Genomic DNA, 15,112 nt, shown 5'->3' with positions numbered 1-15,112 from the left:
TTAGTTATAAAATAATTAAAAACGTATTAAAAATTTCCCTACTTTCGGGAAAATCGCCTTCACTGTCTACACTCCCCAACAAAATTGACACTAATGATATAAGATTTTTGCCTCACTCTTGACGAAGCGTTTGTATGAAGACTATCCATCTAGGTTTTATTAATCTAAGGCTATTGTTATGAAAAATAAAAAACATTCGATAAAGGAACAATACAAAGTGTTTATTACACTTCTTCAACCAAAATACATAATTGTTCAATATTTGTTAGGTTCAACCAGTTTCATAATTATAAAAACAATGTAATAAAAAGCAAAAATGCCAAAAAATACAAAATTGCATCACTTACTTATTTAAAAAACATTACTGTATACAAGACAAGCTTTGGTGATGTAGACATTTAAAAGCAATTAACGTTTAACGATTTTAGAATTAATAATAATCACATTTGTTATCACCTGTTGGTATGTACTATTGGTAGAGTAGACTGGTGAGCTCATCTGTCTACTTGTTTTCCTTGTGCCGGACGACTACTGGGCCGGTGTTATCACCGGTGGCTTTGTTGTGAGGACCGTGAGCGCCATCGCAATAGGGCCACTGAAACAGATGAGCATTTTTGACAAATTATATATTTTGTGTATAGTAATGGAAATGTCACAGTATAATATGGGCTATTGCTATTATTATAAGTAACTCAAAATGTTAAATACTTGGTCATTTATTGCTTTACTAAATAAGGTCTTACATTTCAGGCAGTTACACAATAAAGACCCAGTTATGGCCCAGCAACAGTTGTACAACTATTCCAAATGTATGCCACATTATCTGGGCAGCATTTAATCATCTATTTGTCCTTCCTTATAGACATAAGTTAATTTTTTATAAACTGCAAGTGTACTGTGTAGGAATTAACATGCCTCGTTCCTTCAGCAGGAAGAGTTGTTTACTATAAGATATTTACAGGCAGTAGTTATCTCACTGATAAGAAGAGATCTAGGCCACACCACATAGAAAACATTTGCCTTATCATTTTATTCAGCTGGAATACATAATATAAAATATCATTGGGAACACAAAACCTAGCACGAAGATTACAAACTGCCATGTAAATAAAGATAAAGCTGAAAATACTTACGTTTTTGCTTTTCCAACACCTGCAAAGTACCGCCTTTTCTGTTATATCCTCAATGTCAATGAAATCCACAACTTTATTAATATCCTTCCTTATACTTGTGTTCACTTGACCATTGCCAGCGCACTGCGCTTTTTTGTATGTTTGATAAGAATAGTAGGATATACCTCCTACAGCCAAAGTTGGTGGTAGAAGGGCAAGCCAATCACGCACTGAAAAACACAAGGTAATTTTTATTGCTTGCTTAAATTTTTATTTGAATATACCTTACAGGACTTAGAAGTAGTACCTATTATCATAAAAAAAAATAAGTAAGCTAATTTACTTGGCCTGTCATGCTTAGATAGCATGCTGCCTAAGCATGACAAAACTACATTTTCATTTATGTATTGAAAGTGTGTCATTGAATCAAGTATGGTAGTAACGAGAGCTCCATCAAGGTTACAGGTAAATGGTTGAACCAATTATCTGCTAGAAAACTCGTTTTGTACTTAGGTTTTGTTTTAGTTTTTGAATAGTTACAAAGTTAACCTCCACATCCAAGAACTTAATTATAGGATAATTAACATAGTTTGTACATGTAAAGGGATAGAATAAGAATTATTTTATTCACCTCCAAGACGGAACCATCCACCGAAGGTGTCAGGAATTGGTAGTCCCGCTAAATAGTTGGGGATGGTAACTTTCACTAAATTTGAGAAAATGTACATTTTCACTTATTGTAATTAATTTAAGGCAGAGTAATGATTTCACTCCTTTTAGGCGGGTCTTGAGGCTATTTTACCGTTATTATTCTCGCGATTTCGTGCAAAAAATATTACACAACTGCACACTACAATAATCTGTGCCAGGGTGTGGAAACTTCCATACAACGGTCATCGAAGTGAAACTTGCTTCCAAACAGCGACATCGGTGAATAAATTCAAATACTTTTTAACTACCCTAAAACGCTCTAGATGTCGCTGCTCCTGTTTCCTTCATATTTTCATTTTTTTCTTAATTATTTGAGAATATTGTTAATTACAATGTGAAAACTTTTTCTAAATGAAATTAATTTGTTTTAATTTAAAACTGAACATTGACATTTTTGTTATAATTTACATAATAGAGTAGTAGAAATTACTATTTAACATATGGCAACTTTGTTTTTCCTCCAAAATGGCCGGTGTTGTTTTTGTTATGTTAAATGCATTCTTGTTTTCTTAGCCATCATTTAAGTTTTCTGTGGCCCTATTAAAGTATTGAAGAGTCGTCGAGTCAAATTCAAGTTCATTCCTTCGTACCTGCTGCTGTTCTGGTTCATCGGAGTTTTGTTCGTTCCTTCGTGAATCGCGAAGAAACTTTCTGTTATGTTCACAAGTGATCTGAGTTTTCTCAATGTGCAAATGCTTTTTTAGTGTTGTTGAAAACTTTGCGAAAAGACGCTTTTGGTGTATAATATTATGTGTGTTCATAAATAAAGTAAAATTATTAAATTCAAAAGTTTTTGTTTACTTATTTGCATTTCCATGTGCAATGTAGAATTTTTCCAAATCCATTGTTTTGAAAATAATACAATACGTACACCATAAAGATAAATATTTTCAAAATAATGGATTTGAAAAAATTCTACATTGTACATCATAAAAACAATAATTCTTTGAAGGTTATGAGGGCCTATGTGTGCGTGAACTGTGTGTATGTGTGCGTGGACTTTATGTATGTATGTGTGCGTGTACTATGTATGTATGTGAGCGTTACGTACGTAGGTTAAGTACAGGGAATTTAACACCAGGCTGTCAATTAGTAGGTTCAAAAAATTGACAGAGTGGGTTCTCTATTTCCTATGTATTACTTTTCTCTATGATCTGTGCGTGCGTGCAACTGACAGTACTGACACTGACATATATTTGACGTATTTGACAGCGGATCACAGATTAAACGACGACAAAGACATAAGAGTCCATAGATGGAGTCACATCTACAAAAAAGTGAGCGGAAAGAAGATTATAGAAAATAAAAGACTTAAATCGTGCCTTTATGCGCAAATTGTCAAATTCGCAAATTGTCAAGCGGTCGCAATCTGCCAAATTCGCAAATTGTCAATTTGGCAATTTTTTTTTTGTTATTTAAGTTTTGGTTTATTAGCAAATTTTATTGTCAAATGGCAAATTGTCAAATTCGCAAAATGTCAAATGCGCAAATTGTCAAATCCACAAAATGTCAAGTGTTCAACAAAATCAAAATCCTAATATTTTCGTGTTATATCAAATCAACAGAACAAAAACCAGAGTTAAAAGATGTTCAATTTGAAGTTAGGTATGAAAATACCTAAAAAGATTTTGTTGTTGATTTTATATTACGGTTTTATATTTTTAAAAAACCTTAAAATTTTAATTTTTAAAAGTTCTGCCAATTAATTACTTTACTTTTATGGGTATTTCGCCAAAAATGGTCAATTTTGCCTAATTTCCTTGGTACGAAATATTTTTTGTTTTTAACTATTTTTAGTTTCCCATTGCATTAAGTAGCAAAAACTAAGCTAATATAACTAAAAGTGATGAACTGATACCATTTGATTAAAAATGGTATTTTATAATTTCCTAGGCCATTTTATGCCACGGAAAACAAGGAAATTAGGGCCAAAGAAATTAGATTTATGCCTAAAAGACACCACAGACAAAAACCTATTTACCCTATGCATTTACTATTTAAATCATGGGTTTACCCCTACAGACACTACATCTGTGTAAATAAACAATAAAATTAATCCATTGTTTAGCTGCAAAAAACCGTCCAAAGAAATTGACTTTTTAGGAAACAAAAACCCAAGGAGGGACCTACTTAAGCGATTTATCGCGAAACTGATCAACGAAGTACTATCCTGCCTCGATGGCCTCTTGGGACGAAATGGCCGAGTGTAACGGTGCAGTGCATTACATTCTAAGTTCTTTCGTTTCGTTACTACAATGGTCGAAAAGAAGACCCTGGGAAATTATACTTTTGACTCGGACAAGAACTTAACTTCACTTTATTTCCTTCCTTTAAGTATTTGACATTTAAAGTTTTTATTTTCCGATAGCCAAACGTTTCGCAAATATAAAGAGAGTGCTATTAGAATGAAATTACGCTTCAATTTGTTATAATGTGCCTTCATTTTGGCAAACAACAGTAATGGACATAAAAAGGAAATTAGAAAAACGACTTTTGATTAACTTTTTCTACGGTATTATTTGTAGTTTCTGCTATTGTAATAGCAAAAACAAATGAAACTTTTGATAAACTTTCCCATAAAAATAGTTTTATACATATAGATATAAAAAAACATGTGTTCGACTGCCTGGACACAGAAAATTTACTGTTTCTGCGAAATACCCTTATTATTAAACCTAAAAAACTGGAAAATATTTGCTTTTTAAGAAGTTATACCGATTTGAATTTTCCATCTTCATAGTAGAATGTCTCTCAAGATGCACGTCACATTCTCATTGGGATATGTTTACAAATCAGATATCAGAAATCAGAAATATTTATTTCAAATAATTATGGGGGCTTATTCGCAAGAACAAGGGGCACGCTTTCATCAAAATATAGTGGGATTTGAGAAACGACGTTACCAAGGCCAGTATACTGAAAGCATGATAGGGTTAGATTTTTATTAAAAAAATCTTCTATGGAACATGACAGGAAATTAGAACTTTTCATTTTTAATAAATATTTGGACTCTATTTTTATTTTTCTCTTGTGAGAATGAATCTTAAATGGATGTTTGTTATGTTTTAATAATTAGAAAAAATGAAAGAAAGAAAGAAAAAAAATATATTTGGCAACAAATTAAATCATCTCTATGTTCATGTTTCATACATTCATTGATATGAATTTTTCTATTTTTTACACATAAAAGCAAATTCAGAACAATTTTTTGTTGTTATTCTTGTTTCTAGGTTATAAAGCAATAAAAATAAGCTATGCATAACCCGTGCGCAAAAATACTGTAAACAGTTGTTATATTATCCTTGATTAACAGCATTGCTTAGTTACTAGTCCGAAGCTAATTCAAAAAGACTTGATGAATACTAACATATCGTTATAAATTAGAGAGTAGTAAAGCTCCAAAAAATATTACTATTTTTAAATATTGCTTCTTAATTTTATCTCACAAACTGTAATTACGATTTTCAAATAATGGTTAAAACACAATTTTTCTTGAATTAAAATATCTATAGTGAGACTGAAACGGATCTTAAACAGTTTGACATCATTTGACATGCCTACACAACTGTCAAAATTGGCCCAGAATCGAGTGACTTACAATCGACTCTTTAATAATCGATTATTTTATTTACCTAATAATTTTGTTCTTAATTATTTATATTTCTAGAATAAAATTTAACTAGAACTAAAATAATCCTCTTGGGTGTACCTTTAAATGAACATTTTAACAAAATTATATATTTAGGCATTTATTTAGAAAATATTTTACAAATTACTTTATCACTCGAGTTTAGTCGAGTTGACATTAATCGTTTAAATTTCAAATTTTTTATCTATGCTGCATTCGCTTTGGTTGGGTGCGTTTGTTCTTCGTGCGTTGTAATTATGATTATTCTTTTTATTTAATAATTTATCGAAATTCTGCACCAATTCATCCCACATGGTTTAATAAAAGTGTGCCTAGTGAAATCCTTCGGAGGATGGTGATCAAAACTGTCGTGTTCTGAATATGGCTGACGAAAGACTAGTGGTCCTGAATCGTAGTGACAATTTGGGATTTGGATTCTCTCTGCTGGGCGAAGCCGGTTTGCCACACATAATTTACGAAATTGAAGAGAACTCTCCAGCAGCACGAAGTGGCGAGGTAATTAATACGATTAAACAACCTCTTCACGCGTAAATAATTTATTGACTACCTTCAATCACTACATATGATTTCTAGGATCATGCAAGACATTAACTAAAGGTTGTCCTTGTTCCTACAAATAATTTATCTACTTCACTTGACTTAACCACTTACAAAGTTATCAGACTCATGTTTATTGTAGCATTGGTTTGAACTAACAGCATTAAAAATATCTATTGTTGTTTACCAAACAGCTAATTTGGTAAAGATAAACCTATGATGTGTAGAGACATCTGCACAATAATCAATAATAAATGCAATTCTGATGGATATTATTTCAATGAAGAAAACATTCAATGTGAGTAAACAAAAAAAAGAAACTTTAAATTCATTATTAATACTTTAAATATGGAGATAATAATAAAAGGAGGTTTTGTCAATGTTGGTTAACTATTTGTAAGCCAAAACTCAGGTTCATCAAAATTAATGAAATTAATGCTTTTACATTGCCTTATTAAATGTCACACCAGTTGATAGACTGACAAACTGCTCTAATAGAAAGTTTATTAATTTATCAAATATAGTCAGCTGCTTATATTTATTGGTTTACTTAAAAAATGGCAAATATTATTTATATTACTTAAATGAAAATATAATTATCTACTAAAGTTTGCTTTTAAAATGAACTTTGTTGTAATAGAAACAATTAGGTAGTGTTTTGAAAATTATTGACTTAATACTTCCTGACCAATTATATCTTTATTTGGATGAATAATATGCCCTCATTTTAGTTACTTTTAACTTCTCAAAAGTTTTATGAATAATATGTGTGTACAGAACACAGGCAAGTTTGTGGACCTATTGTTTCTCTAATTAGAGATTAATTTGAATGTAAAATTTATCATAGGATTTTTTAGGATGATATGTCATAAAATACAGTAGATAGATACTCCTTATTGCATACACTCAAATCTGAAAATAAAAAGAAATACAAAAATAGAAATTACATTTAGACGGCTCCATAGCTAGGAAGAAATCACTCCCAGATATAAATACTGGTCAGAATAGTTGAGATTTTACGAATTATGATATAGGTGCCGAGTTGTAAACAGGGATGTCACATACGCTCCCAGTTATAGTCTTTTTCACCTAAGATGATCCGTATGACGTTTCGAGTTTGAAAGATTTAGAGATGTCACATAACTAAACCATAGCGATTTATCTATCGATTTTTTTCGAAGAGTTAGTAAAACCTACTTTTAGAGAAATATTTTGTATAGGTGTTATTTAACAAAAAACATGTTTTTTTTTAATTACAAATATTATTGTAACAATTTTTTATTGATAATATTCAAATTTCATGGTTCGTGTTAAAAAAAACGATTCCTAAAAAGTGCTGGTTCTGTTTCTTTAAATTAAAAACTATTAATTTATTTTCAATGCGTTTATTAAAGTCAATAATCGAAAAATATAATCGAGAAATATTTTTACATCGTATTTAATTAAAATATAATCAATAGACTCAGATTTTACTAATATATTTCAAGACAAGTAGTTAATTTTTTTTTATTATATCGCTAATAAAATACAAATATTTTTTCAAATATATTCTGCATATGTAGTATGCGTAATATGGATAACCTTGAAGTGTCATACGGATCATCTTACGTGAAAAAGACTATAGTTTTGGTAGCTTGTCACAAAACACTTTTACATTAGACCCTTTGGTTTTTAATTTTTAATATGTCACCATTCACCAATATCATTTCCCTGCCAGATATGTGTATTGTAACAAGTAAGCATCAGCAAATATACAAGCCAATATATCGGTTAAATTGTGTCGGACCCAAGTTTATAAATGATATTTAAATGATCAAAAACACTTTGCAGTGGCGTCGCTACGCCTCGACGAATGACGCACCGGGCGAATACCTAATGATAGAATTAAATTCAGTCACAAATTACACTAAGGCTGATTGACACAGCTGTTTGCTGCTATCAGTGTGTGGTTATTTGATGGAATATTATCAGGAATTCTAATGACCAAATTGATCATTAAAATGACCCAACTACCTGGTACTTTAGTACAGTTTTATATTGTACATAAAACTAATATCTTAAAAAGAAAAAAATCGGACTTCAAAATCCTGAGGGCGCGGTTCTACGCAATTTATGTTCGCCGAGAGAATTTATGTCAGTTTGTTATTAAAATCTGTTGGGCTTATTCAGTTATTAAAGAGAAGATTTTGTGTTTAAGATTTAAAAAAACATAGCATCCTGAAATACAACCAACTCGTTTACGAAATTGCCGAAATCGTGTAAAAATCCTATTTGTGCATTGTGTATCCTAATTAGTACGCGAATTGGACTTACATTGCTTCAGACAGAAGTATTTCCGAGTCCCTATGCGTTGCGTTCAAACTTGTACCTACTAAAATACCTACTACTGATTTATTTGATTAGGTCTCGCGCGTTGATTAGGTCTGCGTAATGCTGTTTTTACACGAGACCCTTTTACGTCTTCAAAAATATGTAAACGAGTACAGACTTTCAAACCTGCAATAAAACGAAAAAACGTTAATCTACCTACCTCGCTGAATTTTAGAATAAATTAGTGACTCACCCTCGGCGTACACCCCTTTTTTAAACGTAAGTAATCTTAACGCCCTGCTTGCGACCGTTGCCGTACATGCGTCTTTCCGTTCTATACATAGCCAGAACGCAAGGGTGTGAAACTAATCGAGTATAGTTTGGAGATGACTTTTTTTACTAAGCTCCTCCAAACTATACACGACCAGTACGCATATGCTGCGTACTGCTCGCGTATACTTTGTAGTGACTTAGGTCAATTATCTTACTCCAAAATATACATCGCCAGTACGCATACGGACTAATCATGTATGTATTGTAATAAGTGCGTGATTACAATTTATACGCGAGTAGTTGCATGCTATAGTCTTTTTCACCTAAGATGATCCGTATGACGTTTCGAGTTTGAAAGATTTAGAGATGTCACATATCTAAACCATAGCGATTTATCTATCGATTTTTTTTCGAAGAGTTAGTAAAACCTACTTTTAAAGAAATATTTTGTATAGGTGTTATTTAACAAAAAACATGTTTTTTTTAATTACAAATATTATTGTAACAATTTTTTATTGATAATATTCAAATTTCATGGTTCGTGTTCAAAAAAACGATTCCTAAAAAGTACTGGTTCTGTTTCTTTAAATTAAAAACTATTAATTTATTTTCAATGCGTTTATTAAACTCAATAATCGAAAAATATAGTTGATTTTTGTGATGTTTTTAATAACTAAGTATTCACTGCAATCGATTAATGAACCGCGGAAATAATCGATTTTATTATACAAGAAATACCCCAGCACTAAATCTATTCCGTTTCACACATTGCGTACATTAAATAAAAAATATTTTTACATCGTATTTAATTAAAATATAATCAATAGACTCAGATTTTACTATATATTTCAAGACAAGTAGTTAATTTTTTTTTATTATATTGCTACTAAAATACAAATATTTTTTCAAAAATATTCTGCATATGTAGTATGCGTAATATGGATAACCTTGAAGTGTCATACGGATCATCTTACGTGAAAAAGACTATAGTCATTTTGTCTTATTGACCTCTCTTTCTATTACATATTAATTCATATCTGCGTGTCTACTTTAAGCATTGAATCATCTTTCGACACGTATTCTGCCATAGAAAAGATATTTGTTTTGGGGCTGATATTTAATTTTCATCAATTCTCGAATAACTCTTAAATTAACAATTATGTAGGTATGGAAATATGTCAAAATGATTTTGTTCTTGAGATAAAAGTTAATAAATAAAATAAATAATAAATAAATATCCTTAGACATTTTACACTGCGCTTCTAGTCCCAAACTAAGCAAAGCTTGTACATAATACTAAGTATTAAACATACTTACTTAAATACTTTTTTTTTTGTAAATACATACTTACTATACATAGAAAACACCCAGTCCAATACAAACAAATATGTTCATGCACACAAATGTTTGTACTGTGCGGGAATCGAAACTTTCTTCTCTCACTCTCTCTCATTTTAAATGAATTTATGATTACACTAATAATTGTTATTTAATTTGAAATCTACCTAATCAATTTAATTTCAAAAACCACTTACAATAGTGTTAAAAATCTAGATTTATTATAGATTCAGTAAAATAATAATATTTTATGTAATAATATCGAATAAATGTAATTTTAAATATAATTCCATATTTTACTAAATCAATATCAACTAAACACACTCTAGTCAAGTGTAAGTGGTGTAGTAGAAACTAATCGAGTATAGTTTGGATATGACTTTTTTTACTAAGCTCTTCCAAACTATACACGATCCGTACGCAAAATTCGTGTATAGTTTGGAGTCACAGATTTACAAACAGGCACTACAAAATATACACGAGCAGTTTCCTATGGGTGCGTTCTGGCCATGTATAGAACGGAAAGACGCGCCGTACATAAACTGGTGAAATCACAATTTGTGGCACCACCATTGGGACTTAAAATATATACGATTAACTCAATCGGAACTACGAGTATCTACATAATACGACGGGTTAACTCAGTCGGAACTAGTTCAAAGAAATCCGTTCGGCTTTTTTTGTAAAAAGTAGTAAAGTGTAAATGTGGCCTGCTATTATAATTACTGTACCTACAATAAGGCTTTTTAATAAACAGAACTTAATTCCATTCAGCTTCTACTCTGTTTTCCATCAACCCTAGCCTTCCCATTTTTGTTTAGAAAACAATATTCATAATGTGTTTGTATTCATATCGACGATTGATCACCTAATTCACACTCCATTATTCAATATCGGCAGGTGATAATTATGTAGACGAATAACCACGCGATAAATATTGACATGCGATTGATATGGCGGCTCGTGTATTGAAAACATTTACTGAAATTAATTTTGATTGATTGACGCATCTTTAATACCTTAATTTCACAAGGTTCGTTCGTTAATGTCAATTAACAGATGAAGTAAATTAATTAATCTAGCCTAATAGATAAGTAGCTGTTCGTCGTCGTTGTCCTATAAAGATGGAACTCGATTTAGTTAGACACTTTAATATTGACCTAACTATGTAGTTACTCGCTACAAATAGACTCGCATTCCTTCCGACACGTTTCATACATGCAACAAAATATTGGAAATCTTTTTCCGTTTTGAGCCAACTGCGGAAACTTAATTTACGACTCGATTGATTTCCTGCGACTCGTTCCACTGTGCAACGGATTTTACTCATTTATAACAAATATAACAACCCCTTGATGGCTTCTGCTTCCTCCCTCGTTTGATGTCTGAATTTCTTAATGTATTTGTAATGTTACGAGACCCGCTCGACGTTTTCTTGAATACAAATATTGAAACGTATTTTTCCCCTTGATTTTTATATCCGTTTCGAGTTCTATTGCAGTTTATGGTCACAATAAAGCCTTTGTAACGCATCATTGTTGCATATCCTACGATATGGTTGTGCGAAACAATGGCTCGCTTATGATGAGTTACAATCACGTCAAAATATACCTCATGCTATAAAGAATCTTTCATGTTAGTTTAAAGTGTCAATACTTTGTATTTTCTTTTATTATTTTTTTGCAATAGGTACTTCGATCCTGGATACCCTCTATAACATTATTTTATTTCCATATATTTACGCACGCTGCCCCAAGGGACCCTAGCTAGAGATAGGTACGGCTAAATAAAATTTATTGCAACGCATGGGCATGGGAGATACGTTTGTAGCCTACGCCCTCAGCCGACAAGCCCGTCTCCTTGCGTTTCCACTTTCTTTCAAGTTAGAACACTTGCCACTTACTGTCATTACAGTAAAAGTCTTATTAACCATTATCGAATGGCGAATGTGTCTGTCCGTCGAGCACAATTTTATTATTATGATCGTTAATGAAAAACCAATTTATTATATTGAACGAAATCATTTAATATATTACGTGCACTACAAGTCCATTTATTTCTAAGAAAGTCTCACAAATCATAGTTTTGTCAAACAAGGTGGGCCAGATTCAAAAGAAAGACAGTGCCAACAGCTCTGAATATTCTACAGAAAACGTCGATAATGCTAGCAATAAGGTAGAGGTCCAAAGAAAGCAAGATTTTGTTAATAATAATAATTCTTTATTTTCTCCACAATCTAAATCTAAAGGTTAACAATGTAAGGTTTAATATTATCTTAAATTACAATTAAATGTAGTGGACAGACACTTAGATTGCGGGAGACTGGTGTCTGAGCTAGGCTGCGAGCCTGTATTACAGAACACCAGGACTCTCCGCTCTCGACGCAGTGTTGCCAGTCGGGTCTAGTCAGAAATTACCAGAAATATAAAAAAAAAGTAACCTTTTTGAATAAAAAGTAACCTTCATACGGGGGGGGGGGGGGGGGGGGTGCGGAGCGATGATTGTGTAAGGTTTTTCATGGATGGAAAATGAATACAATTGATCATCTAAATTCGAAAAGTGACCAGTCGTATCACAGATATGGATTAGAGTAGATACAGCAAGTTGATCGTCAAAGCGTGCCATTCCGATATGTCCAAATGGACATACATGGTCGAGTGATGTTCATGTAATCCGATTACAACAATCGGTTACGATGATTTTACGAGGACAGTAGTACGAACACGGTAGAAAGAAGAAATTATTTACGGATTGAGAATTGTAATTAACAGCACAAGTAACAAATAATTAATTAGAAAAAAGTAGCAGTTGAAGAAGTATAAAGTAGCATTGTTTTTAATACATATCCTGCAATGTACTCTTAAGAGTTAAAACTAATGAATGAATAAACTACCTAGTTAATGAAATTTCAGCTTAATTGTGCGCTTTGTATAATGGTCTAGCGTCTCGTAGACACACTTATTAACATAGATGTATAGTTAGATAGCACACTATAAAGTATAGTGCGTTGCAGTACTTGCAGCCTTAACACTTAACCGCGTGGGAGGCAGAAAACATCAAGGGTGGGCGTCAATGCTCTCTACGCGACTGTGGTGTATTGTCCCGAAACTATGGTATAGTTTGTGGCAGTCTCTTGTCTTGAGTGATCTATGCAGAATCTATGCATAATTTTTTTATTAAAAAACTATAACTGAACTAGAAAATATGTATACATATTCAGTATTACGGCATATAATCACCTGTAATACATGGCTTAGAACAATCTTAATTATTTCAATATAATTTCATACTAGCCTGATCAGGTTTAATTTATTTATGAGTGCGCTTTCTTTTTGCAATAAATTATATAATTATCATGTTATGATAAACACAATATTGATAGACGTAATTATTAAAACTATATTGAAATTCGTTGTGTAACGATGCGAAAATAGTAAAATCCAAGATGAAGCTGATACATATTTATCAAGCAACGTATAATTTCGCATCATTGCCAATATCATTTTTATAAAAATATTCAAATCGACATACCTAGGTAGTGCGATATATTATTTCCTCGAAGAAAGTTAGTTAAACGTAGAGCTAATGTCGTTGAAAAACAGAGTTAGAGCTGAAGCTGCTAAGTTCAAATTAGTGCAAATTATTTTGAAGTCTTCTCACCATTAAGACTAAATAATGTACATACTTTACACGGATCCACTAAACATTAAACATACAGCCTTGGACGAAGGCGCAAAAAGCTATATTAAGCATCTGATTCACTGACGAGGAGACAAACAAGACTTGTCATAGTTCTTGGCCCGCCATCGGCATCAGGTACTTTGCCGCCATATCTATCGGAGAACCGAAGATAGGTGGTTCTCGCGAAGACCACGTTTGGGCAAACGTAGCGTGGTCGCACACCGACAACCTCAAGAAGATGGCTGGAAAAGCGGGAGTTAGTTAGGATTAGGAGTTCCTTGTGAGAGTCTTACATTCAGCAGTGGACTGCCATTGGGTGAAATGATGATGATGACGAAGTTATGATGCAGCATCCATATCAAGTGATAGAGAGGTTTTGTCCGAGTTTGAACTAGCAAATGTTTCGCGACATAGACATAGTGGGAAACATTGCAGCTTTGATTTGCGCGTAAATTCAGAGATATTTATTTTGTCATTATTCTAGTGTTACATCAAATAATAAACAAGTTTGTTACATCATTTACCGCTAATAAATTGTACGACGAACTTAGTCATAGATTTAAGGTCAAGACATTACGAACGTGCCGTTAGAGACGTTAGGAATTTATCCATATTTAAGGTCAAGATTAACTCAATTGGCTTAAAAAACCCTGAACAACCTCTTGAATGTTAACAGTAATTAGGCCAAGCATCGATTTATTCGGTGTATGTTATACCGATCAGAAGGCCAGTGAATCACGTGTCAAAGGTGATGGGTGACTTAATGTTATGATGACCGACCTCCACGTGTAGAACGGTAATTAATACTTGTTGTTGAATGTTTTTACTTTTTACCCACTACGCGAAGAAGCAATGGGAATTCTTCTAAATGCCAAATGAATTTCCTTTAGAACTTCATGAAAGTAATTTCATCAAAATCTGAACATGAGTTAAAAAGAGTTGAGTTGAGTTTATCTGTTGAGTTAAAGAGTAACATCCATCCATCCTGAAAATCTTCGGGCTTGTACTAAGCGTAGGATTTTCTTCATTACATAGAGCTAACTGTGCAGACATCTCTACAATCTCTACATTGATAATTCCTCGTCTGCAGTCAGCAATATTTCAGTACTAAACCCTGCAATATAGGTCAGGAATTTAACACATAACCTCACGCTTGCATGAGTGCCGTTTTTCCCAGTAGGTTAGCTACTACTACTAGTAGCGCTACCCGCCCTAAAGTATGCAGGTACCTTCTATTGTAAACGTAAAGCATCTTAAATGAGTTTCGCTTTCGTTTAGCATGAAGGTAAACAGTACAAATGGGTATCTAGGACGTAAGGCCAGTGTCTCACTCGTACGTGACGTAAAGCATGATGCACATGACGTCCTCCTCGCAGACATTGACGAATGTCCACGTCAAGTGTAAACAACGATTAATCGAGTGTCTGAGCTTTGTTAAACCATTACTCAACCGCATATCGGGCACTGTTAGAATACGGGCCTGTTTACATGTCCATACGGG

General features: G+C 32.7%; 2 protein-coding genes across 2 annotated transcripts in view; one reads left to right on the top strand and one right to left on the bottom strand.

Moving 5' to 3' along the window:
* Positions 1-200: 200 nt before the first annotated feature.
* Positions 201-1,998, bottom strand: LOC135073789 (CDGSH iron-sulfur domain-containing protein 2 homolog). The gene is made up of 3 exons (XM_063967968.1): positions 1,744-1,998; positions 1,134-1,342; positions 201-595 (listed from the first exon to the last, which is right to left on the bottom strand). The coding sequence occupies exons 1-3, from the start codon at positions 1,838-1,840 to the stop codon at positions 503-505; spliced, it is 399 nt and encodes a 132-aa protein (XP_063824038.1). The 5' UTR covers positions 1,841-1,998; the 3' UTR covers positions 201-502.
* Positions 1,999-5,674: 3,676 nt separating this feature from the next.
* The window catches only part of LOC135074147 (PH and SEC7 domain-containing protein), a 37,902-nt gene continuing 28,464 nt past the window's right edge, over positions 5,675-15,112 (top strand). The window contains exon 1 of the mRNA XM_063968455.1: positions 5,675-5,967. Within this exon, the coding sequence (XP_063824525.1) occupies positions 5,833-5,967 (135 nt within the window). The 5' untranslated portion in view covers positions 5,675-5,832. The remainder of the gene's footprint in view (positions 5,968-15,112) is intronic.

Source organism: Ostrinia nubilalis, chromosome 8, assembly GCF_963855985.1.
Source record: "Ostrinia nubilalis chromosome 8, ilOstNubi1.1, whole genome shotgun sequence".
Classification (NCBI taxonomy): Eukaryota; Metazoa; Arthropoda; class Insecta; order Lepidoptera; family Crambidae; genus Ostrinia; species Ostrinia nubilalis.
This window is presented reverse-complemented; position numbering and strand designations above follow the sequence as displayed.

What these genes read in the sequence shown, in the direction of transcription:
- LOC135073789 (XM_063967968.1), bottom strand. Translation starts at nt 1,840, where the DNA reads ATGTACATTTTCTCAAATTTAGTGAAAGTTACCATCCCCAACTATTTA. An exon ending in TGGATGGTTCCGTCTTGGAG is followed by an intron (nt 1,343 to 1,743) that starts GTGAATAAAATA and finishes TGTGTTTTTCAG; the next exon opens with TGCGTGATTGGCTTGCCCTT. An exon ending in GGTGTTGGAAAAGCAAAAAC is followed by an intron (nt 596 to 1,133) that starts GTAAGTATTTTC and finishes CATCTGTTTCAG; the next exon opens with TGGCCCTATTGCGATGGCGC.